Source organism: Myotis daubentonii, chromosome 2 (assembly GCF_963259705.1).
Source record: "Myotis daubentonii chromosome 2, mMyoDau2.1, whole genome shotgun sequence".
NCBI classification, from domain to species: Eukaryota; Metazoa; Chordata; class Mammalia; order Chiroptera; family Vespertilionidae; genus Myotis; species Myotis daubentonii.
Genome location: NC_081841.1, coordinates 207,250,056 through 207,276,145, shown reverse-complemented (window position 1 = coordinate 207,276,145; position 26,090 = coordinate 207,250,056). Strand labels below are relative to the sequence as shown.

General features: G+C 46.0%; 1 protein-coding gene across 14 annotated transcripts in view; it reads left to right on the top strand.

Annotated features, from left to right (window-relative positions):
- The window catches only part of DLC1 (DLC1 Rho GTPase activating protein), a 377,601-nt gene that overhangs the window by 328,116 nt on the left and 23,395 nt on the right, over positions 1 to 26,090 (top strand). For 4 of the 14 annotated variants that reach the window (XM_059685536.1, XM_059685541.1, XM_059685539.1 and 1 more), the window contains 3 exons: positions 18,751 to 18,822; positions 23,380 to 23,415; positions 23,544 to 23,625. In XM_059685536.1, the coding sequence (XP_059541519.1) occupies positions 18,751 to 18,822; positions 23,380 to 23,415; positions 23,544 to 23,625 (190 nt within the window). Of the gene's footprint in view, positions 1 to 2,950; positions 3,369 to 3,389; positions 3,546 to 18,750; positions 18,823 to 23,379; positions 23,420 to 23,543; positions 23,626 to 26,090 lie in introns of those variants that run through there. The other 10 variants (XR_009451414.1, XR_009451413.1, XM_059685538.1 and 7 more) reach the window with 8 other exon arrangements.

Here is a 26,090-nt window from a genome sequence, read left to right as displayed (position 1 = left end):
ACTCCCTCTTCTCTTGTCTTGGGCCAGGTCAGGTCCCGACTTCCGGGCCCTCACACCTCTTTTTCACATGCCCCTTTTTGCCTCCCCACTAGGCTGTAAACTCTGAGTAGGCAGAGGTGGGCCTGCTCTTGCTTACCTTTTTGTCCTTGGGAATTCACATCTGTCTCAGGAAAAGAAAGCTTATTATCGCTTCTATACTGCCGGGAGCCGGTCCATGCTTGCTGTTTCAAGGGACCTGGCATATATGGCATACAGTTCTTAATATGTTTGCTCACCTTCTTGGCACTGTGTTTTAACCAAGGTCACTTCCACGAGAAAGGTTGAATCCCCAGGTAGGGATTTTCCCCTGAAGTTAGGGAGGGAATAAAACCCCTCAACTAAGTGCCAGGCGGGTAATTAATCACTTTAACTATGAACAATCATGCTTAAGCTACATAATCTTTACTCCCTGGAATGGAGATAAGAAACGCCCTAACCTTTGTAATAGAGATTGATGGGATTGAATCAACTGGTATAAATACAGATGTAACAAGACAGAAAGAGACAGAACTCAGAAGAGAGCCAAGAAGACAGAACCTACATGGAGCCTGGAGACAGAAGAACTTCGCTGGAGAGAACATGGCAATAGATCCTGGACTGAACCTGACTATAGAACATGGCAAGAGAACCTGACTAGAACCTGGTGACTGAACCTGGCTGGAGATCTGAAGCAGAACCTCTCTGGAGATCCAGACCAGAACTTGGCTGGAGATCCTGGCTAGGCTGCTGATCAACTGAACACTGTCTCCGTGTCCTTCCTTCTTTGCCGACTCCGTCTACACCTTTGGGAACCCCTGGACCTGCTGGGGTTGGACCCCGGCACTATACCAGTGATGGCGAACCTATGACACGAGTGTCAGAGGTGACACACGAACTCATTTTTTTGGTTGATTTTTCTTTGTTAAATGGCATTTAAATATATAAAATAAACATCAAAAATATAAATCTTTGTTTTACTATGCTTGCAAAGATCAAAAAATTTCTATATGTGACATGGCACCAGAGTTAAGTTAGGGTTTTTCAAAATGCTGACACGCCGAGCTCAAAAGGTTCGCCATCGCTGTTCTATACACTCTTTGATTAATTGTATGTTAACTTCTTTCCAGTTGGCTACACTTAATCTGGTTGGGCTCCTTATCAAGGTCATCCTGTTTACAGCTGTGTCTGCAAAATACTGTGCTACATTTGAACTTTTATCAAGAGTAGCATTTAGTAAGAACAGCCCAGACTTGGAGACCCTTGTCCTACCCAGCGGTTGTAGGTAGGTGAAAGCCCAAGCCCTGGACGTATTGCTGAATAGAGAAGCACCATGCCTTCCTGAAATGCCCTCTTCAGAGCCTGATTCTGGTTTGGGTAAGTTAGGGAGCCAGTTGTAGAGGTAGCACATGTTTATTGTGTTTGAAACACATGTGAAAAAGAATGTTGTGTATGTACACTAAGACCTAACTATGAAATCAATAAATTTTAGACTCAGAGAGACTAAATTCTCCCATTTATTTGCATTTACCCCAATTTAAAAGTAGACTCTGCCCCCAGCTCCCCTAACCTCTCCCCTGCTTTATAGAATGCCACGTAAGACACTACACATATTTCACTTGTTTATTTTGTATACTGTGCATCTTCCCCACCAGAAAGTAAACTCCAGGAGGGATGGGATGTTTGTCCTTTTTGCTCACTGCTGTATCTTCACAGCCTAGAATAGTGTTGGACATATACACATGCTCTTGATATGTTTGTTGAATTAATGGGTTTAGGTTACTAGTAGTTTTCTTTGCCCAGAGGTAATAGGCAGTAAGTATCAATTAGCCCCAAAGTAAATTTTCATGGAACTGGCTTGGATTTTTTTTTAAATCTTATATTGTTTTCATTTATAAGCTTTAAAAATATTAGACTTCCTAGTATATAAGGGGCCCTCGAATTACAGTGCCTCAGAATCTCCAGAGCTCTTGAAGAAATGCAGATTATCACCATCAAAGATTATAACTCTGCCCAGCTGGTATGGCTCAGTGGTTGACCCTCGATCCATAAACCAGGAGTTCAGGGTTCGATTTCTGATTAGGGCACACGCCCAGGTTGCCTGCTGGATCCCCAGTAGGGGGCATGCAGGAGGCATCTCTCCCATCATTGATGTTTCTCTCTCTCCCTGTCCCTTTCTCTCTCTCTCTCTGGAATTGATAAAAACATTTTTAAAATTTTTTTTATAGATTATAGCTCTGCAGTCTGGGGTCCGGTCCTACCAGTTCCAGGAGCTGCATTAGGTTGTAGCCCAAGGGCCAAGATTTGAGAAATACTGGCTGCGATTGACCGCACACCTTAGACTCCACACGTACGCAGTAAAAGCGCACCCTTCCCTACAGCAGTATTAATTACTTACATTACGCCTAGGGGCTTTAGCAATGAATAATCAGTGTCCAAAGGACTGCTACTTTCCCCATTATACAGACCAGAACAGGCTGATTTATCCCTACTTCCCCACGTCCCCTCTGTTCACGCGGATGTATGCGGTTGCTAGAATTACTGAGACTTTTAAAAAGTGTGCAAAACTACCAAGAAAGACAGGAAAAGTGCGCGGGGTCCAGCGGAGACCTCCCGGTTAAGTAGACGCCTCGTGGGCGCCCCCTTTGCCTTTGCCTCGGGCTCCAATAGTTGGAGAGCTTTAGGCGTTTCCTGCTGCAGACGTGCACGTCCCCCAGGATAACATTCCAGCTCCGGCCGAGGAGGGGCGGGGACAGGGGCGGGGACAGGGGCGGGGACAGGGGACCGCCCGAGGCCGAGGCTGGCGAGCCCGGCCGCAGGGAGCAGCGAGGGCGGGGCCAGTGGGAGGGGCTGGCTGAGTGGGTGGAGCCTGAGGGCTGCAAAAGGCAGTGGCGGGCTACCTAGGAGGTGGGGAGGGAGCCAGGTTGCCACGCCCGGTCCCTCCCCTCGGGGTGGGTAGTGCGGGCGGGCGCGGCGGGGAGGTCGCGCCAGAGGCAGTGCGCTCCGGCCGCCCGTGCGAGTGCGCTTCGCTGCTGCCCCGGCTATGGCCGATCTTCGTGGCCGGAGTAACCGATCCCGGGCTCCTCGCCGGGTTCCCTGAGCGCCCTCCCCTTTCAACCTCGGAAAAGCCCTGCGTTCTTTCTGGGCCCGCGGCGAGTGGCACCGCGAGGAGTGGCACCGAGAGGCGAGCCAGGATGCGCTGAGGACCGCTGGGGCGCTCGTCCTGGGTGCAGCCGTGGGTGGCGGCGCTGAAGCCCAGGTGTGTCGGGCTACCTCGGTTTCCCCACTGTGCGCCTGCCGCCCCCCGCCGCACTTGATGTGCAGAAAGAAGCCGGACACCATGATCCTAACACGTAAGCTAGACTTGTGCCTTGCCGTCGGGCCAGCTGCGGGAGCCAGCTGCGGAAGGGACCCGCCGCGGAGGAAATGTCACGCCACCTTGTCAAGTCGGTGCCTGGCGCTCTGTGCTTTTGAAACGCTTTCCGAGGAGGCTTGGGACCGAGTCGCCCGAGCTTCTTGGAGTGGAGGAGGTGGAGTGTGGGGAACACAAGGGGCTTGGGGGGTGGGGGGAGAAGTCTTAATCTCGGGTACTGTCTCCTGGGGGCGCATTGCCCGGGACTCACTGGCTGGCGCGTCCCGTGGGCTCCGGGAAGGGCTGCGGGCTGGCGGGGGCGGAGGAGACCGCGGCTAATGAAGCGAAGCCCACGTTCACTTCCTGCTGGGGCTCGGGACCTAGGGCCGGGCTGGGGGTGCATGGCCAGGCGTGGGGCGCGGGGCCGCTGGAAATAACCAGGCGGTGATGGCCTCTGACTGCGAGGACCGACCGTGCTCGGCGTGACCGCATTCTAGTATCTTTTCTGCCGGTACTTGCTTTCCTTCGCCATAGGAAGGAACGTTTATTATTTAGGGACGTTGAGATCGTGGCGGCATTTGGAAAAAAATTTTTTAAAAAACGTGAAAGTAAGTTAATCAAAAACTTGTTTTCATTTCAAACGGTTCTGTTGAAATAACTCAGAAAATCTGAGTCCGGTGGCTGCGCCCCTGGAGCGTGTTGAAGCTCTTTCCAGCCCCGCGGTTGGTCTGCGCGTGAGGGGTACGTGCTGGCAGGGCTGCCGTGGAGCTGACTTCACGGGCTGGGGCGTTGATCGGTTCCGCAAAACGTCCCGCGGAGATGCCCACGCCCTTGGCCCCGGAGGGGGCGCCCGCGCGGAGCGGGTCCCGGGGTCAGCGAAAGGAAGGAAGCACGCCTCCCGGCCCGGCTTTTTTTTTTCTTTCCTCGGAGCCAGGCGACGGCCTTTTGGAGCCCTGCCACCCCTGTGACCTTGTCCCCACCTCCGACGTCACGGGCCGGACGAGCTTTTGATCCTGCCGAAGGAGGTGCACCCTTGGCTGCAGCCAGCCGGCCCTGCTACGTGTCTTTCCAGAGCTCAGCCCCTGTCACGAGGGGAGCTGAGTGGAGCCCGGGGGAGGGAGGCTGGCGAATCGGAGCCGAGTCTGGTGCTGATGTTCCACAAACACCCAGTTTATGCTGGTCGTTGTAGAAGGAAACCCCCGTGTCTAGTCAGTCTGCTCTGTGGAGAAGGAAGCCTTGTCCCACGCCAGCTGTGAGTAGTCTTCATACACTCAGCCTGGTTAGCAAATGGGTTCATTCTCGGGATTCCGAGGCTGGCTCAGCCATGGTAATGAAGGTATGCAGCCTAGACACAGCCATCCGCTGCCGAAAGATTCACGAGGGTGGCATCTATGACGCATTTGGGTAGAAAAAAAACAGCTCTGGAGACAGAGGAATACTGAGTCTCAAATTACGTTTTCCCCCCCAAACTGCTGAAAGGATGAGGGAAAATAATAGCCCAGCAGAACTCTGAATGTAAATCTATCCACAGCTCCAAGAGGTTGACTAACTCAGCATCCATCTGGTCCCCTGCGGGATCATTTGCAGACCATACGTGTGGAACTGGTGGAGGCACCCAGTGCCATCTTGGCTTGCAGACTCCAGCAGATGGTCGGAGGGGTGCCCTGTAAGTCAACAGCCCCCCTGGTCGAAGAACTAAAATCCTGGAGATTGAGTGTCAAATAGTTAGCAGATGTACACTCAGAAGTTATTTCAAGGCATTTTGGGAGAAAATGTTGGCGATTGCTCGTATTAACTTTTATTGTAGCATGCCAGACTTACAGCGTGGCCCCGGCCTGGGTGCATACTTTTATGATTAGCACTACTGTTCAGAGTTTAAAATGAAGCACAGCAGACTGAGTTTCTCTCCCAGCTGCCTTTCAAAGTTTGCTTTTGACCAAAACAGAGCTTACTCCAGTTCAAGCTGAGCGTGTGACACCTTACACCCAAAGGGACTGACCCGGTGTCCCCGCTCTGCAGAATCAGAGTTAAATAGCTTCCAATTTAAATCTTTCCATCGAGTGGATGGGAAACGTGGTTTGGGTGACTTCCATGTGTCTCAACTTCCCAGTTGTAGATCTTATGAGAAACACCACTGAGGTGCCTTAAAGAGTGAAAAGGTTGAACGGACGGGTAGTTAACTCTGGCTAGTTGTAGGCAGCGATCCACGTTTTAGTACACTGGTCCCTTCAAAAGATTTAACTCTATTTGTGCAGCAAAGGTGAGAGGCCGGTTGCACTTTAACCTCTAACGCCTTTCTTTCTTTATTTTTTTTATTTTGTTAATGTTCTATACCGCATTTCAAATATGGTTTAAGGATGTTTTTACATTGAAAAAGGATGTTTGGTTGCTGCTGGAAAAGATACCATAATTAACAGAAAAACTTGTTATGATTGAACAAGTTATTGCTGTGAGTGGGTGAACATCGCTCTCAAACTCTTATTTGTAGAATTAGCGTGGGGGCTGAGAGGGGATGTGGCGGGCCCCAGTGCGATGCCGCCAGTCAGAGGCTTGCTGGGATTCCAAGAGGTGGTTTCAAATACAAAAATAAGTAAGTACTTGGGTTTCCCTTGGTGTCCCCATGGAGATTTTAAGCCATGATGCAATGCTCAAGTGAGAGTGGTATTTTTATGACTTAGGTGAGTAAATATGCCATTTGAAAAATACCCAGGGAAGGGTGGAGGTGAATTGGGCCAGAAGACAGGGGCATGTAGAGTACAGCGGGTAAAGTGCGCGGCACTGTTCTGAAGAGAGCCTTGTGCTTGGACAGGATGGTCCAGTATTGTAAACACGAGTTTCTCAGGCTTAGTTCTCCTTCCTAGCAACAGGAAGACGGAAATGAGGCCATGCAGAGAGGGGGGGGGGAAAGACCCTGGCTGGCTCCAGACAATACTTGACCCACCCTAGCATTCACCCTGTATAGCCAGAAGACTTGCAAAAGTAAAAATAACTTCAGATGTTTCCTTTTCCTCCCTCGCTGTTGCCAGATCGCTGAAGACTGAATAGTTGGTGCTTTAGAACAGTGCTTTTCAGCCCGTGTGCCGCAAGAATTTTTAAAACGTTTAATACCTGACTATTCAGTCAGGGGCACTGACCTATTTTCCCTTAGGTTGTCAAATAAAAAAATGACAACAGCCAACCCAGCAATGGCCATCCGGTGTGACTGATTCAAAACTATACTTTTTTTTTTTTTTTTTTGTCAGATTGGGAAAAAATATATACATATATTTTTGGGTGTGCCGCAGAATTTTAGTAATTTCAGTTTTGTGCCAGGAGATGAAAAGGTGTAAATCGCTGCTTTAGAACATTCTAGCAAAACCTGGCCCCAAGGTGTAGCTAGCAGCAAGGCACACATAATGCCAAAGCCTGTGCTTGAAATTATAAAGCAGACCTGGGGAGAAAGGAGATTTTCGTGTTTCATGTTTGCATAATCCAGTCATTAGAATGATATGAATTGAGATCCAGTGGAGGAGAGAAAATTTAATTTCTGAATTTAGTCATTCCTCTGAGTGCTCATTTGAGCAGGATTTACCCCTAAGAGACTTACTTACCTGGGAGCAGTAGGTCTACAATGCAAAGGAAGTATCTATACACAGCACTCAAGGCCCAGATTTTTCTCGCTGTGGAGGTGGAGGTGAACTGATGCCCAACCGTAAAGTGCAGAGAACCAAACACTCTGTCGCAGAAAGCACAGTCCCATGGTCCTCTTTTCAATGGCTGTGCAATTAAGAGGAAAATGCTTTTCGGGAGCCATTCACAACTGTTCTTATAGCCAACGCTGTGGCCATTGCCTATGGAGGAGCCTAAAGATCTGAGGGGTGGTTCCTCTTTAAAGAAGATGGTGCTGTAGGGTTAAAGGATGTTTTCTAGGCATGGGTTGCTGGTGTGAATGCAATCAGTGGTGTTTTCTTTCACCCTCAAATTAGTCAGAAATCTAATTAATGTAAAAGGGGGAAGATTCCCAGCTGACAAGGGCTGTCTACACTTTTGCTTGGGGACCCATGTTATTGTAAAGGATTATCGTGATCAAGGAAAAGGACGAGGGAGTAGTCCCGCTGGGGTTCTTTAATTAGGTCGACTCTGCCTTTGCATTTTTCTCACTAGCTACTCCCTCCTTGCCATTGAAATTTATAGCCTTGCACACTTGGCCTATATACTGTTAGAGTCGCTCACAAGAAACACTCAGCCTTCTCTATTATGGACACTCCTTTTTGAGGTTTTATAAAAAATGTGCAGACTTTTGACAAGATAGTATTAATATTACAGAAGTAAAATGGGTCGTGTTTGCATTCATGGTCACATTTAATTTTTGCTGCCGCACCACAAAGCAGATACAGTGGGTCTCCCTTTCACAGGGGAGAGGCCTCTGAGGCTTGGCCAGGTCACTCACTACCTGGCACACCTAGGTTTTCAACCAGCTGTGTGTGTGTGAGTCCCAGCGGAGGGAAATGTATTTGTCAGGAGTTGATTCTGTTTAGGGAAACAGTATTTGTCACTTGGCATCGTGCGCCTTGCAGTAGCCACAGTTTCCTAGAGGACCTGAGCTCCGAGGTGGGGAGGTCTACAGTGTTGGGGTTCCGGATAGAAAAGCAGTTGGTTTTGCACCCCTTCTCTGGAGGCCCAGTGGATGGAGAGTGAGCCTCTTTCTCTGACGTGTAGACAAGGGGTCTGGGTGCCATAGTCTGGCCTGTGCTGACTGCCCGGGATATGCTCTCTTCGGTGACAGTCTTTTTCAATGATATGTCTAAGGGGAAATATGTCTAAGGGGGAATGATCTCGCAGATGAAACTGAAGACATTTGAATGGCATCATGAAAATGCCTGCCTAGTAGGAACTAATGTTCTTGGGCACCCAAAGGCAAAAAGTGAAAACTTAACTGAAGTCAAGCCAAAACATAGAGAAATCAGTTTCTCTTAATCATTCATCCTTGGTTTTTATTCGGCTACTTGACTGCATTTCACGGTGGAAAGCCCTTGTAAGCTCTTTTTCCATTCCCATATGCCTCTACTTGGTGGCCATCTCAGGTGTCTCTCTCTCTCTCTCTCTCTCTCTCTCTCTCTCTTTCTCTCTCTCTCTCTCTCTCTCTCTCTCTCTCTCTCTCTCTCTCTCACACACACACACACACATACACACACACATACACACACACACACACACGCACATCCCAAGGAGGAAAATCAAAAGCGCACTGAAGGCTGAGGTGGGTGAAGCCAGCCCTCAGGCCTTTGACACCTCCCATCCACGTTTTGTTCCCTTCCCCGCCCCGCCTCCGAGTGTCCTGCGGAGAGGACTGGAGGCTGCTTCCTGGCTTGTCAGAAAGGCGCCTTCCTTCTTGCGGGAGTCCCTGGAGGATGTCTGAGGGACAAAAGTTTTCCACACCCTGAGGCTGTAGCCTTTCTCGGGCGGCTGCACTCAGGAAGCTGGAGAGAGAGGAAGGGCCTTGGGGGTGAGAAGGCCCGTGCCCACCCCCCCACCCCCGGGCTGCACCACAGCCACGCTGTGCCTTTTGTCACATCCAGGTGATAAAGTAGATGGAAGATGCCGAAATCATCGCCCCCTCCCGCACCTGGGGAAACCATGGACTCCTAAGGGACACGCTCCGCGCAACTTTCTGTTTCAGGCTGTGTAGTGTGAAAAGGGATCTTGCCTAGTCCTTGTGTTTGTAAAAGTCATTGCATGGGAAATTCCAGAACTTTGCAAAGCAGCCTGGAAAAACATTGCCTCTTCCCTGCTGAGAAGTGGGGAAGTTCAGTGACTAGGCCAAGGTCACCTGCGAATTGAATGGAACTTCATACCCCTTCCTGTCGGATGTGACAGCCAAGCGGGAATAGCAGCAACATGAGGATCTTAATGTGTGTGTAGGGAAAATGCTTCAGTTATCAAACCAGAAGGGTTCCTAAACTAGATAGGAGTACCTGAACCAAATTTTCACCATTAGATGCCATGAGTTGGGGGGGGGGGTGGGGGGGGTTATAAGTAATTTTGATGAAAATTATTCTTAAAAGACAGTAATACCTTTGAAAATACTTTTTGGCACAAAACAGTCCAATTGAACAGCATTACCTGTTTGAGGTTAGACATAGGAATGGCTAGAGATGGCTTATATTGACCATGATCTGCCCTGTGTTTTCACGGCTGTCCAATAAGGCAACTTGATTTTTTTATTTGATTCTTGATTTTCTCTTTTCCTCTTTGTCAGAATTATCTGAAATATGGATGAACATTTCTTTAGAATTCCTCACTATTCCCTTTGTTTCTAATTTACAGGTTTTTGTAGCAGTACAATTTGCACAGTATTTTCTCTGTTTCCTGTGCTATAGCACCCTAGAATTTAGGGCAAAAACCAAAGATTGGGGGTAGGTGGGTGGGACCTTCGTAGAGTTAGCTAGTTAACATGTTAAAAGGAAGAATGGATGTGCTTGCCAGCCTTTAATGATGGAGATTATAGGGTTACTTTAAGTTTGTAACAAGGCATTTTGCCTTAAACAATAAAGGAAATGGACTATATAATCCTAACACAGATGCATCACTTTACACACAAAAAAGCTCGAAAAATAAGGGCCCTTAAAAGTATTATTTAGATTGTTTCTTCAGATTGCCTTCTTAATCTACGCAGTTATCACCTTTAAAGGGCTTCAATGCATGGTTTGAAAGGCATCAGTATTTGATATAGAATACTAAAAATGTGTGTATGTACTCGAATGTATAAATGAATCGAAATCGAAAGAGGTGATGATGCAGTATTCATTTCCTTAATAGTTTATTTTCGTTTCAGTTGGACTTCTCTGTGCTGGGTAGTAAGTGCCAACTTTGTTGGAAGATATTTTCTGTTCCTGGAAGTAATTGGATCAGCTCAAGTCTGGAGTGCCTGATAAAACCATGTCCCTACATGGGCTCGAATTCATGCTGAGCCGTTTATCTTGCAAGGGAAGAGCATGTATGTTTTTATGTGAGCTACTTGCCTTTCTTTGGTTGGTGTTAAAAACAGCATTTTGCAGACGCTCGACCTAAATGATCCCCAAAGGGGATGTCACATGATTTAATTTTGCATTTGCCGAGTGTCACGGCATGTGCCTCATCCCAGGTACAGGCTTGCAGGGCGGGCCTTCCAAGATTCCCTTCTTTCAAGGCGAAGCTATTTATTAAGTTGTCATCACATCATTGGGGAAAATGGGTCCTTTCCCCCCCCTTTAGATGGTTTCTAGGAATATTTTTTACTAGAAAGCAACATATCTGCTTCCAAACTTCAAGCAGGAAAAGGAAAAAAACTTAAAGAGAAAACTCCCCAAACTTCTAGCTCTTACTCGCACTAAAAACCGGTTCGTGCTTTAAAAGTGAATTTAGAAAATCAGGGCTTAAAGCAGTACTATTGTTCTGACTTCTGAGAGGAAGAATGATGTGTTTGTGAAATTGATAGTAAACCTGGGAACTGACCGTAGAAATGAAACCTGTTCTTAAGGTTGTCAGTGAGAAGCGGGCCTGGGCATAAAGGAAACCTCCGACTGAAGCCTGGGGGGTTTGCAAAGCCTGTGGCAACCCCCGGTTTCACAGATGAGGAAATAGGTCCAGAGAGATTATTTTCTTAAAGCTACTTAACTGAACAATGGGTTCTTTCCTGGACCAGTTTTCCTGGCCTGTTACGGTATACTTCGCCCCCTTTCTGTGATGGATTGTTAGAAGAGTTTGAGACGCTCAGATGCAAGGCTAGTTTCCATCTGAGGAAATGGAGCCGATTGCTCATTGGTTTACCAGGCGATGAGGTGCTTACATCTACTTCCCACTTCATGCCTGCCCTTCCTTTGCTGTGTTACAGTAAATCCAACTATTTACCACTCCTTCACAAACACCTGTGCTTCCCCATCTCTCCATCTAGAGCTAGGTCCTAGCTCATTCTGTGTCTCCTCCCAGCCTCTTCTCCTACCATCCCTCCGTCCCTTCCTCCCATCCTCCCTCCCTCCCATCATCCATTCCTTCCTTCCTTCCTCCCTCCCTCCCTTCCTTCCTTCCTTCTTTCCTTCCTTCCTTCCTCTTTCCTTCCCTCCCTCCCTCCCTCCCTCCCTCCCTCCTTCCCCCCTCCCTCCCTCCCTCCCTTCCTTCCTTCCAATCTTTGTTTTTCTTCCTTTTTTTCTTTCTATGAAAATAATGTATTTCAAATTGGCTGCTTTGGTGGGTAACAGATAACATGTTCAAAATAAAATAGAAAAATGTAAGGCGGCATCACTTACCGTGTTACTTGGTGAAACTTGTTTCGGCCTGACGTATGCTTATACATACACAGTGTGCTTCTCTACATGAGTGCATGCACATATTCATACACATTACCTGCATACATGCATGTACAAGGTTACGATGTAAAACGTATTTCTTATTGTGCATCCTGGTCAGAAACATGAAGACCATTTTACTGGAACAGAAATCGTATTGTAGCACATTTATTGTGTCATGTTTACTTATTGAGCAACTGCTATGTACCCCACACTGCTGTAGGTGCATGGGACATATATCAGAGCTTGGGGGGGGGTGGGGGGGGGAAGAGAGGCCAGTAAGGGTGGATCACTTAGCCTGAGGGAGATGGGGTGACAGATGGAGTGTAGTAAGGAGCCCCAAACCAGGGCACATGGCCGTTAAGACTTTGGCTTTTCACGTAGGAAGTGGTGACTCGGTGGTGCTGCCTGTATAGTCCCTTGGGACCTAACAAACGCGTGGGCCTGTGAATAGCCCTCAGGAAACCAACCCGTCCTAAGTAGAGGATCAGCAGACACCACGCACTCCACGGGAAACTACCTTTCCACGTGGCTTCCTGCTTTGGGGCAGGAACCTGTGTCTCTGGTTGTGCCTGAGCAGAGCTGGCAGCATGCTTAGCAGATGTTCAATAAACCAATATCGAGTGAAGGGGGGATGAAGATTGGCCCCACTTCCATGCGTGACGGTACTAGAATACATCGAACAGTGGATTTGAGTCAGCTGCTCTTAGGCCAGATGGCCTGAGAAACGGAATTAGTGTCAACAGGTTTTTTCAGAAGCTTCCTAACTGGTTTCTTTCAGAATCTGCACAGCAGGGCTTTAGAATTCTTTCAGACACGTGAGGGTAGGAATGCTTCTAGTTGCCAGTCCAAATCTTTGCTGGGATGAGGTAACATTAGCGTTGAATAAAGATTAATATGTAAATACTGCTATCTGACTTGGCCCACCTAAATCCGTTTTACATCGGTAACTCCTGATAACCAGTCTTCGGCATCTGTGTGTGTTTGACATTTACTTTTATTAATTGCAAAGAGAAAAGGATTCAAGTCATAGTTCTTGGTCTGAATTAGTCCTCTAATGCCTTACGCTTTTGTTTAAGGGAGAAATTCGGGCAGCATTTCTTTGCCTTGAGCCCCGGTTGTGGGGTAGCATGTTAAAGGAGCCAGGGAACCTGAGAGTGCCCACTGTGAAGACCACAAACAGAAGGTTTATTTTATTTTTTGTTAATCCTCACCCGGGGATATTTTTCCATTGATTTTTAGAAAAAGTGGAAGGGAGGGGGGAGACACAGAGAGAGACACATTGATGTGAGAGAGAGACACATCAATTGGTTGCCTCCCGCACGCGCCTGGACCAGGGCCAGTGGTCCAGCCTACAACCAAGGTACTTTCCCTTGATGGGAATCGAACCCGGGACCCTTCAGTCCGTGCTGTAGCCACTGAGCCAAACCAGCGAGGGCAGTAATCACTTCCTGCTTCCCCTCAGTCACTGTTACTCAACCTGCTAAGAGCAGCAGGTTTAACAGAATGATGACGGGGTTGGGGAATTTCTGTCTCACTTACAGAAAGTGAGGGGGAAGGGGAGACGGGGTCATCCCATCGTGCCAGGAAATGTGCAAATATGGCCTGATGGTTCCCAGTCATACACAAAAGGACCTCATTCATCTCCTACAACTGGCCACTAACACTGTTTCCAATCAAAATTTCCTGTTTCCTCCTCACCACATTTGTCTGTTGTTTGCTTAGAGAAAACCCAGGTACAAAAGTGACATTGTATTCCCATTGTGTTTTTAGTTTCTGACGGCATTTGCACCTGGTGGGGAATGTTTTTAAAAACCATCCTTATAGTTTTCACACCACCACTCACGTACATTGAAGAAAAAGTTATACCCTGATTGCCTGGTAGAGATCTCCGAAAGCCAGGTCTGGGGCAGTTCTTGCGACTGAAGTGATTAGGCATGTACATGGTTTTCTTTAATATTTTGAGTGTTGTTTATTGTTATATATATACTAGAGGCCCGGTGCTCGAAAATTCGTGTACTGGGAGGGGGTCCCTCAGCCTGGCCTGCCCCCTCTCATAGTCCAGGAGCCCTCAGGGGATGTCCTACTCACGGCTTAGGCCTGCTCCCTCTGCAGGAGGTGACCAGGATGATCAGGGGAATGCGCCACCCCAGTCACCCCGCTGCTGCTGCCACTGCTGGCCACAGCGGCCACGAGGCCTGAGCCCTGGGCCTCACAGCCGCTATGGCTTTGTCTGGATGGACGTCTGCCCTAATTAGCATATTGCCCTTTTATTAGTAACTAGAGGCCCGGTGCACAAAAATTTGTGCACTCGGGGTTGGGAGAGGAGGTCCCTCAGCCTGGCCTGTGCCCTCTCACAGTCTGGGACCCATCAGGAGATAAGGACCTGCTGGTTTAGGCCTGCTCCCGGGTGGCAGAGGGCAGGCCTAATCCTAGGTGTAACCCCTGGTCGGGCTCAGAGCAGGGCCCATTGGGGAGTTGGGGCGCCGCCTCCTGTCATGCACAGAGCAGGGCGGATTGGGAGGTTGCGATGCCACCCTCAGTCATGCTCAGGGTAGGGCCGATTGGGGGGTTGGGGCACCACCCCCTGTCACACTCAAGGCAGGGTCCATAGGGAGGTTGCAGCGCCACTCCTGTCATGCACAGAGCAGGGCCGATCAGAGGGTTGGGGCTCCGCACCCTGTCACACTGATCCCGGTGCTGGGAAGCCTCGCTGCTCCGCTGATCCCAGGGCCAGGACGCCTCTCGGCTCCCCTGATCCCTGGCCCGGAGGCCTCTCGGCTCCGCTGATCACCTGGGCCGGTAGGCCTCTCGACTCCGCTGATCACCTGGGCTGGGAGGCCTCTCGGATCCACTGATCACCGGGGCCGGGAGGCCTCTCGACTCTGCTGATCCCAGGCCCTGAGGCCTCTCTGCCCTGCTGCTTCAGGGCTGTTTGGCTTCGCTTTGCTTGGAGCCTGAGTATGCAAATTAACCGCCATCTTTTAGCTTCTATAATTGAAACATTGTATCTTTTGGAGTTGTTGCTTCAGGAGCTCAGAGCCCTGCAGCTGCGGGGATCCTTGACTTTCTCCATCGCTGGGGCAACCAAGCCTCCTATTCTCAGCTGCCTGGCTGCCAGCCGCCATCTTGGCTGACAGGTAATTTGCATATCTCGCTGATTAGCCAATGAAAAAGGTATCGGTTGTACGCCAATTACCATTTTTCTCTTTTATTAGTATAGGATGATTTTTAAGGATAGAACCTATCCTGTTCGTTTCTGTGTGTCTTAGTTCTCTATCCTACTATGGCATTTGAATGAAAAAGCTCATTTTTAAGAACTGGTTATTTCCTTATTTGTATGTCTTGGGGATGATACTGGTAATCCATGTGTTAGAATCAGTCTGAGGAGTATGAATTAATATGCATTAAGTGCTTAGGAGGGGCCTTGCACATACCATGCACTCAGTAAAAGTTAGCTGTTGATAAAATTGTGGAAAGGCATCTGGGAAGACTGCCCAGAGGTGGCAGCATTTGAGCGAAGCCTTGAAGGACGAATGATAGTTGACCTTGAGAGGATGGGAAAGCATTTCAGGCCAGAGTAGTCACAGAGATAGATGTGTGGGAAGATGAGCACCCAGTTTACTTTGGCTGGGATACAGAGGAGTACCGGGAGCCACATGAAGAGCCTTGACAGCCGCATGGAGGTGTTTAGACTTGATTTTCTGAGTAGTGGAGTTCCAGGAAGTTTGTTAGAGACAAGATCAAAACCGTAACTTAGGAAATTTGATGAGCCAGGGTTGGATGGATCCTCAGAGAGGAGAGAATTGGAGACCCAGAGTTTTAGTTCAGAGACAAGAGTAAAGCTAATGGCCTGGATCAGGGGGGTGAAATTAGAGAGGGTATTCCCAAGCTGACTTGGATGTAGACATTAGTTCATTTCTTATTAAGTAAAATGTTTAGAAATGTTTTTTTCTTTATTTTTTTAATGTTTTTATTGATTTTTAAAAGAGAGGGGAAGGGAGAGGGATAAAGAGATAGAAACATTGATGAGAGAGAACATCATCAATCAGCTGTCTCCTGTGCGACCCCTCCTGGAGATGGAGCCTGCAACCCCTCCTGGAGATGGAGCCTGCAACCCGGGCATGTGTCCTCCCGGGAATCGAACCAGGGACCTCTTACTTCCTGGGTTGATGCTCAACCGCTGAGCCGTACCAGCTGGGCTAGAAAATTCTACTTAAAAAAACTCAGTACTTATATTGGATTATTACCATTTTCTCTTGGTAGTAATTGGAAAGGGGTGGGAGTGAAATCAATGAACTAGTCTTAGTTTAAAAATCAGTGACAGCTTTTTACAATGTTTACCATTTTTTAAATTCTGATTTCTGCAGAAACAGCAGATTATGTCCTCATTTGGTAGGCAGCCTTACGTTTTCATGCATGGACATTTTTCAATGTAAAATAGATATGGGCTTATTTATTTCCCATGGTTTCATCTCTAAAAGACAGGTTCTCCTCCATTTTAGGCTAAGGAAAAGGGAGGGCAAAATTACTGGATCTGCAGTTCTTGAACACGCTAGCGCTGCCTTCTAGCCGCTGTAAGCCTTTCATTCGGTTTTCTGCTGGGGAGGCAAATCTTCACCTGTTCACATCACTTTTCTCTAACTAAGTGGCTCTAAGAAGAGCGACAATTTAGACCCCATCTTTTTTCGATCGGTTTTTGGTCATTTGGGAGCATTTCATTTTCTCAGTGATGGAAAATGAATAAGAGAGTGACGAGGCAGCAATAGGCATTTATGAGTTCCCGAAATCACACGGGTCCTTAAGTGAGTAATATATGTGACAACACTTTGTAATTTGTAAAGCATTGCTAGTATATAAATAAATGTCAAGATTTTTTAGAAAAACGGTACCTTATATCTTCCGTGCCTCTTGGCATAAAGCCATTTCAATAAGAACATTGGGAACATGCTCTAAGCAGGTGGCAGTATTGGCTGGTGAACTGTGTCTAATTAAGGCTGGTGTGTATGTGCGCGCTGTGACCTGGTGTCATGTCTGAACACAGCCAAAAACTGTGGCCATTGAGAATTTCTAGTCACTCACCACTTGCTAAGTGAAATATTAAGAAAACAAGAACATGTACCTCTTAACAATCTATTGTTCCATGTCTAACAATCTGTTCAACAGAAATAAGCTCTAAATAGTCAGAAACTGAGTTATTTAAAATATTTTCTAAGAGCAAACAGCTCCTTTTTCTTTCCATGTCTATCTTTGAGCGGGGGCCATGGAGATAGAGGAAAAGTAGTTTCCTCGTTCTTTAAAATAAAACATTGAGCTACTGTAGGGTGTCCCAAAAATGTATATATACTTTGAATAAGTATAAAGGCAGTGTTCATTAAAATACATTTCATTTTCAAAACATAATAGCATCTACAGAAAAATATGTGTACATTTTCTTGGGACACCGTATATTTTTCCAGCAATATAGTTTTCTAGAAAATGTTTATTTTATGGTTTTATTTAAAGCCTTCTTAATTTCTTTCTGAGACAAGATATGGTATAAATACAAAACAAAAAAATGTTAAACCCAGATAATTCCCATTGGGCAATTCTATTTGTTCTTCTATGCAGTGCAAACATGGAGTTTCTTACCTGTTTGTCACTTACTTTTTATTTATTTTTAAAAAATATATATTTTATTGATTTTTTTTTACAGAGAGGAAGGGAGAGGGATAGAGAGAGAGAAACATCGATCAGCTGCCTCCTGCACACCCCCTACTGGGGATGTGCCTGCAACCAAGGTATATGCCCTTGACCGGAATCGAACCTGGGACCCTTGAGTCCGCAGGCCGACGCTCTATCCACTGAGCCAAACCGGTTAGGGCTGGCCCCAAATGCTTTGAAACCATTAAGGTACCAGGCAAAAATAAGATATGTACTTCTCCAAGATGGGCTCCCATCTGGCTCAGAGGAGAGATGCTAAATGAAGGTTTGAATTTGGAATAAATTAAGCAGTGTTGAGACAATTACAAATGAGTGCATAGCCTTAGATACCTATGTAGTCTGATGGCCTGGTGAACGTGGGAAGAAGAACTGAAAGAATATTCTTACCCTGGCTAGTGTGGCTCAGTTAGTAGGGCATTGTCCAGTGTATCTCAGGAGGTTGCCTTTTTGATTCCTGGTCAAGGGTACATGCCTTGGTTTTGCATTCAATCCCCAGTGGCATGCATACAGAGGGCAGCCTATGTTTTTTTTTAAAGAATATTGCCTGGCCGGTATAGCTCAGTGGTTGAGCTTCGACCCATGAACCAGGAAGTCAGGGTTTAGTGATTCTCATCATTGATGTTTTTCTCCCTCTCCCTTCCTCTCTCTGAAATCAATAAAAATATGTTTGTTTGTTTTAAAAGAATGTTTGTTGTGCAAACAGAGAAACTCATGAATGTGCCCTGACCTCTCCTGTGTGAGTCAGTTTTTAACAGAACCGTGACTACGTCCTTGAATGAGTTTGAACATAGTCATGCGTCAGTTGCACTTGGCCTTTCTGTTTATCAAAACTATCTACATTCTACACGATGTTAATCACAGGGAAATAAAAGCTTTATTAGGCATTTCAGCCTCCCAGGATTGTGGGATTTATTGAATGAATGCCCCCAAGTGATCCGACAGCCCGGGCCTCCCTCCTGTAACTCCATCTTGAAGACCTGTTGCCCCAATGCCTGGGGCTTAATGTGCATCCCATCAGGTGGCTGAAGGTCAGGCTAGCGCTCTTCCAGGGTGTCAGATGCACTTGGCCTTCTGTTGATGTGAAAAGTAAACCAAGTTAGGCCATAATCATTAATAACCGGAACATAGAAGCAGCACCGGGTAACCTAGTGCTAGGACCTCACCCCCCCCCCCTTTTTTTAAGGAAGGATGCATAATTATATGCATTTTTAAAAGTCTGGAATGCTGCACAGTATTTAAATCATGTGAATTAGGGGGGTTTGGGGGCCTTCTTTGTTGCCTCAGACGTCCGTGCTTTGCTTGTATAGCTGTCAGCGAATGAGGAGGAAGCGGCTGAGGCACCTGTGGCTTAACCTCTCCGTCTGCTTTCTGTTGCAGAAATTGAAGCCAAAGAAGCTTGTGACTGGCTGCGGGCAGCGGGCTTCCCCCAGTACGCGCAGCTTTACGAAGGTGAGTGGGCGCCATCCGTAAAAGTGTCAGCCTCGCCCTCGCCAGGTGGGCTCAGAGGATAGAGCATCCGCCCACGGACGGACGAGGGTCCCGGTTCAATTCTGGCCAAGGGCACAGGCCTGGGTTGCGGGCTCAATCCCCAGTGTGGGGTGTGCAGGAGGCAGTCAATCAATGATTCTCTTTCATCATGGATGTTTCTATCTTCCTCTCCCTCTCCCTTCTCTAAAATCAATACAAATATATTTTTAAAAAATGTTAATATAATCATATCCTTGGTTCGTAATTATTATTATCTACTTTCAGACAGTTTCTTATATGCTTAGCTATTTCCTTCATTTAAAAAAACAATGTCGCAAGCGCCTAAGACCCCCCACCCCCACTCAAAGCAAAAGCTAGGATCTTGATAATAACATAACCGTATGCTCTCCCTCTGCCACGCCCCTACCCAAAGTCACTGTCTTCCCGAACCTCTGCTTATCTTTTTTTTTTTTTTTCTTTCCTTTTATAAACTTGTTTTCCTTTACCAAAAGGGTCTTATGCTCTAAGTAAACTTGTAGAATTTCATATTTTCACTTCTTATATTAAGATTCTTCCAGTCTGGGTGCCCCCTGGACTATGTCCCTATACTGCTGTCACTGTTGTATAACAATCCATTGTGTGACTATAGCACAGTTTATTTATGTACTCACTTGGCTGGGCATTTTGATTTTTCTGTTTTGCTTTTATAAACTGTAATGTTTCAAACATTCTTATGCATTCTTGTGGTACGTGTGCAGTAACTTATCTCACATATATACCTAAAGGTAGGATGACTGGGTAATAGAGAATATGTGTACTTGATTTGATAAGGCAGGTTTTTCAAAAATGTGCCAGATTTCATTCCTACCATGTATTCTCAACACAATATCTTACAGAGTTTGACTTCCATTTCCCTAATCATTGATGATACAGTGCACATTTTTTTCATATCATCTGGCCAGATGTTTGCTCTTCTGTAAAGTCTGTGGCCCGTTTTTCTCCTGAGTGACTGCATTTCTTGATGGTTTGGAAGAGCTCTTTATTCTAAACCTCTTAGTCTTGTGATGAGGCTTTTCACGTTTTTGAGATTGTCATTCGATGAATATTATTTCTCCCATGGTATTCAATTTTTTAATGAAGAAAAATGGCCTTTTTTAAAAGGAATTAGGGTCTGGGCTGAAGTTCTACTACTTCGTGTTCTCATCAGTGCCCTGGGGTGCTGAGGGCTAGGATGGGGAGCACCTCGAGTCTCCATCATTCTCAGCCTCTGGCTGCCCCGTGGGAGTGGAATGTGCTCTGCACAGCGAGATGAGAATAGGCTGTTCGTTTAGATGAGAGCTTTATTATTCTCTGTATTAAATCATTTAAAGAGAATTACAGTTGTGAACGAGTGAACTCCATTTTACGAGTAATTTTCAAGCAAAGGTTGGGTGAATAATGAAGAGGTTCCTAAATTGAGAGTAAATGAAATGACTTCCAGGACTTCTTCCAACTGAGCATTCTTTGCCTCCGTAATACTACTCAGATGACCACACTGGGAGTCTCCTTTATTCATTTACCGTTCATCCTGCCACCCAGTCAACTGATTGAGCAGCTAGTGTTAATTCAGCACCGACAAGGATGCCTGGCACTGGCGGGTGCTACCTGTCTTACAAACACAAGGCAGTTCAAGCCTCAGAGAAGAACTTTGGTTGTCAGACTCTCATAGAGCAAACATAATTTTGGTTGATTCACAATTAAAAATACACCTTTTTCATTAATGAAGAAGGAAGGAGATGCTATGAGAGTTAGCCACCATGTGACAAAATCTCTAAAAGATCCAGATGAAATGATGTCACTTAAATGTGTTTTCACGTTGAACTCTTCTCACAATGAATAGTTACTTTAAAACAGGTCTTTAGTTCTTCTCTCCTTCCAGAATGATAAAATAGCAGGCTGCATCCTGTAGCAATGGCAGTGTTCTCAGTTGGAGCTAGAGGTCACTGCCAATCTTCTTCAATACTTGAGCAAAACCTCATGGGTCCAGGCCAAGAATGGCTATAGTGCTAGACATGATCAGCAGGCTGCCTGGAAGAGGGGCATGGAGTTGGGTGGAGACGGGCTGCTTCCCGGGAGCAAATTGGGCAGAGACCCTAGAGATGATTTCCTTTCCCTCTCGCTCACTCAGCTAAATTCATTCATGACCTAAGTTACAATACCTGGTCTTCCTCATTGTAGCCCAGATCGAATGTATGCTTTTCCCATGAAGATGGATTCAGAATTATGTTATTGTTCGACTGTATAAAACCGTTTACTGCTCCCTCATGTCAGTGGGCATCTCCAATTCCTTTTTTTTTTTTTTTTTAAGATATTTGGTTAACCTGTATGTGCGTTATGACGGAGTTGCTTATCTTCCCTTTGGAGAGAATGTTTGACCTCTCACCCTGGAGAGTATCTCTGTCCTTCAGGAGGGCTTTGGGGGTGGGGGCAGCACTCTGTTGGATTTTCCATTCACAGCTCTCCTGGAGATGGGGGAGATAATTGCATTTGCAGCGGCGGTCCCCGGACTGTCCTTTGTCCCTTTTGTTCTCCTATTTAGAAATTAAATTTCCTCCAATTATGTCCATTTGCGGTGTTGATTTGCTGCCAAGCAGCAGCACTTTCTTGTGATGTGTACGTTTGCTAAGACCCAGCTCCAGTCTCTGTCCTCAGGCCTCCCCAAATCTTGAAAGGCACACTGCAGTTTCTCAGGTTACATCCCGGGGGTCCCTTCCTGTTGGCAGTTCTTCTTGAAGCGTGAGCCTGCATTTGAGGTGTATTGTTCTGGGCTATCATTTCGCCCCTTCTTCCTGTCGCTGTGTGCAGGGTGCGTAGCACACACACTCCACACACCAACCCACACATTCCTGGTCTTCCTGGTCAGCTCTATTTTGGTCCTTGGCAATTTTTACTTCCTGCCTTTAAACCCAAGCTAGAAGTTTAAATCCTAACCTGAAGAACTCTGGGAACATCTACGCATCATACACCCTCATCTATTGAAAACTTCTTTTTTTTTTTTTTTTTTCCAGGAAAGAGTTGAGGCAAGTAATAGAAATTATTGATTTAATTATTTCACGCCTCTCTTGCTTTTAGCCCCTACTACCCTAGAATTTTTTTTTTTAACAAAATTTTGAAGTTAATTGGAATCAGGAAAGTAATCTAAAATACAGCCCTGCCTGGGTAAACTAAGTTAGGAATTGCTAAAATAACATAGTTGCTGTCTCATACACATTTTACAGCATGTGAGCTTTTCCACTTACATTTATAGATCTGATGTTATACTTGGGAAGTATTCAAAATATATTCTTTAATGGCAGCTCTGTTACTTAATACTTAGAGTTTCTGGTGGCTGTTCAAAGTGAAACGCAGTGGCATAACCCTTAAACCACTTTGCAGTCTGCCTTGCTTGTGTTTACTAAGTGACATTCACTGTAAGCCCCTCTCTTATTTCCACTTATATTGGGGCCACTAACATTTGCCAAAGAGACTCAATCTACAATTTAATGATGAGATATAATCCTGCAATACTAACTTTCATATGTTTCTTCATAAATCTTTGGGCTCTAGCTACTTTGGTTTTCCTATGTTACCAGTCAGGGAATAGTATAAGTTACCTAACTACAGCCTTTAGAAAAAAAGAATCGACTGTAGTACTCATGTTAGTTTTCAACATTGTAAAGGAAAAGGTATCTTAAGTGTTATCTCTAGAAAATAAATTACCCATGAAGCGTTCTGTAATATATGGGCAAGCCCATTATTCCCCCTGTTAGTGGGGGCTCTGAGGGTGGATCACGTGTTTTTATCTCACGGCAGTTCCAGCGCGGATATACATTTCTAGTGGTGCTGCTGGTGTTCTCCCTACTCGGGGATTTTTTGGGGGGCGGGGGGTGGATTTCTCAGCAAGGAATAGAAGAGTGACTTTTTCATTGGGTGGACTGGTTCTCCCTTTCTGCTTCTCAGTTCCGCTGGAACTCCTCCGTGTCCTCTGAGTACTGAACTCTTCCACAGACGAAGGGACTCGGGGTTCTGCTGGTCTACAGCGGTTCTATAGCTGGCCTTCCGTTATAGGAAGAGTTCTACAAAGTCCTCAAAAGCCATATGGAAGAGCTAGTGTGTGTTTAAAAATAGCATATCCTGAATTCTCTTGAGCTTTGGATGTCCTGCAAATGGTTAGATTTGGTTGACCACACTTGCCATTTATTGTTCGCTCCATCTTTTTTTGGCCCAGTTTTCCATGACCTCTTCCCTGGTCCAATGTGAACAGAGAGACACATGGAAAAACAACAACACCACCAAAAATCCCGGCCACATTAAAAGGGAGCATCCGCCTCAGGGCATTCATTCCAGCTTAAGTTATATGTATGGCGTGGCCCTCTAGCCTGCTGATGTGTTTAAAGGTGGGAAGAGTGTTTGTGAGCCACTCACTTATCTTTGATGCCTGAGTCTCCAAACCACTTTAGGTCCTAAGCTCCCTGAGGCCACCGATACAGAATAGTCTGAAGTTGCTTTCTTCTCCCACAGCACTTGACAGGGAAGGAGGTGTTTGCTCTGCAGACAGTAGGTATTCAGAAGTACTTTGGCGGGTTCCCTCCCCCACACCTTGCTAAACTGGGCTAGTTTGGTACGAACCTAGGGTGCTCAATAAACGTATTTGTTTGTATTTTTCTCTGTATTTGTCTTTTCAGATCTCCTGTTCCCTATTGATATTTCCTTGGTCAAGAGAGAGCATGACTTTTTGGACAGAGATGCCATTGAAGCTCTATGCAGGTAAATGGAAATGCTTTGAGCATATTTTTTTTTTAGAATAGTGTGCTTATCAATACAAGATGGTTTTGTTTGCTTTTGTTCTAACTAATTAGGTCAGGTCTTTGATGAGCAAATGGGTATAGTGATTTGCTTCATTATAAGTCATAGGCCTTTTAATTAAAATAAGTAAAATTCTATTATTTAGTATTGCCATTAAAATAGCACTGCCCTAGGAGGTACTCACATAGTCCTGTCCCATATTTGACACCATATGATTGCTCAAACAGCTAACTTCAGATGGTTCAGAAAGTTGAGGATTTTTTAAAAGGCAATGTGATTAACTGCACCGCCCAACGGGGTACCCTAACCAGGTCAGAGCTGCTGTTGTACTAGATGGAAAAAACACATTCAGGGGAGTAAACGGGGAGGGAGGAGTTTTAGTTCTCCATATAGAATCAGGAGGACCATTGCTTGAATTCCAGGAAAGCCTTCCCTAACCAGTTCCACCTTTCCAGGTACAAACTAGTAACAATAGGATTAAATGCGGCTGGAAAATAACCCAGCCTTTAACCCAGGCGGACAGGCAGCAAATGAGCACTGATGTGAAGTGTGACTAAGAGTCAGGCATCCTTGTTCGTTGTGCTGTGCTGGTGGGTCTTCGGGCTGGGTGTTACCAAAGCGCAAGTAATAAAACATACAGCAGACAATGATGGACACCGATGAGCCTTCCACCCTTCGTGACATTTCATTCGTTTTAAGTAATTCCTGCTTTGTCACTTTTCTCAAAACCTATAAGCCATAAAGGCTGGATTCTGGGGGGAAAAATGATACCGAAACAAAATTCACATGCTGACTTGATTGTAAAATTAAAGTAAATGTTCTTTCAATGTCAGTACTTGTTTTAACTTGGAAAAACATTAAGATAGAATGGCATCCAATATTTATTTCCACTTTGTCGGCAAAGAAAGCAGTGGTATTTCTGAGAAAGTATTACTTTTTCCTTTCTTAGGTGATACAGTGTTTTCTGAAGCAGCTAACTTAAGCAGTGGTTTTAAGAGAAAGATAGGGAGGGAAGATGTTTAGAATGGTAGATGGAATAGACTAGTTCTCATGGTTTAAGAAAGAAAGGAAAAAAAGCCTTATTAACCACAGAGACACTGTCACTTTTCAAACCCAATCAAATGACTGCTCGGAAAGAACCCAAGGTCCAAGCCCCGCACTGGGTGCGCAACATTAGAGCTGTGTGCTCTGGAATGAAGAACCCGGGCAGGTGAGGAGGGAGGGAGGGAGGCAGCATCTGGAATAGAAACTACTGCAGACATTCTTCAGATGTTTTCATGCTTAGCGTGCGGCAGAATTAATTTATTTTCAATTCATCATTGGCGATAACACAGAAATGAGGCCACTCATATGATGTGTCCTAGGAAATATTTACGCATTGCATCACATCATCCATTTCATACGTTTTAAGCCACTTAGTGAGTAGGCCCCTGAACAGCAGCAGCAGCTCAAGAATTCCTGGGCCATAAAAATATCACTGCTGCCTGGCCGGCGTAGCTCAGTGGTTGAGCATTGACCTATGAATCAGGAGGTCACGGTTCGATTCCTGGTCAGGGCACATGCCCAGGTTGTGGGCTCCATCACCAGTGTGGGGCATGCAGGAGGCAGCAGATCAATGATACTCATCACTGATGTTTCAATTTCTCTCTTCTTCTTCCTCTCTGAAATCAATAAAAATATATATTTTATATATATATATATGTATATATATCACTGCAGCCCTAGCCGGTTTCATCCAGTGGTTAGAGCGACCTACAGACTGAAAGATCCCAGTTTCTATTCTAGTCAAGGGCACATACCTCGGTTTCAGGCTTGATCCCCTCCGTCCCGGTTGGGGTGTGGGAGACAACCGATCAATGTGTCTCTCTTACATTGATGCTTCTCTCTCTGTGTCTCTCCCCCTCCCTTCCACTGCCTCCAAAAGTCAGTGGGGAAAATATCCTTGGATGAGGATCAACAACAACCCAATATATCCCTGCAGCCCTACAGCCCAAGGGTCATGATTAGGTTCTTGAATATTTTTTTTTTAATAGCAATGTGAAATTCTGTTTCCCTGCTCTGCGGGGCAGGGCCTCCTCTGTACTTTATCATTTCCACTGGCCCCCTCACCGTTTGAGAAGCTGCTCCCCTTCACGGGAAAGATGTGTGCTCCTAGATATTGTGTGAAAAGCCCAAACAACTGGGCCGTGATCTGTGTGTGGACTCCGCAGCGTGTCCTGCCTGGCTTTGGTTTCCTCTTGTGCACAGAATAACATCTCCCAGGTTACACGCGGGAAGGGGATGCCGGCCGCTCTGGTTGTCAGAGTGCTTTAAATCTGACGCCGGATGGGAGCACATGGGGAAAGGCTGGAGCTTGGGTTTTCTTTCAAAAAAAAAAAAAAATCTTCAGGATTCACAGTAACAGCCATCAACTTGTTTGTAATGGA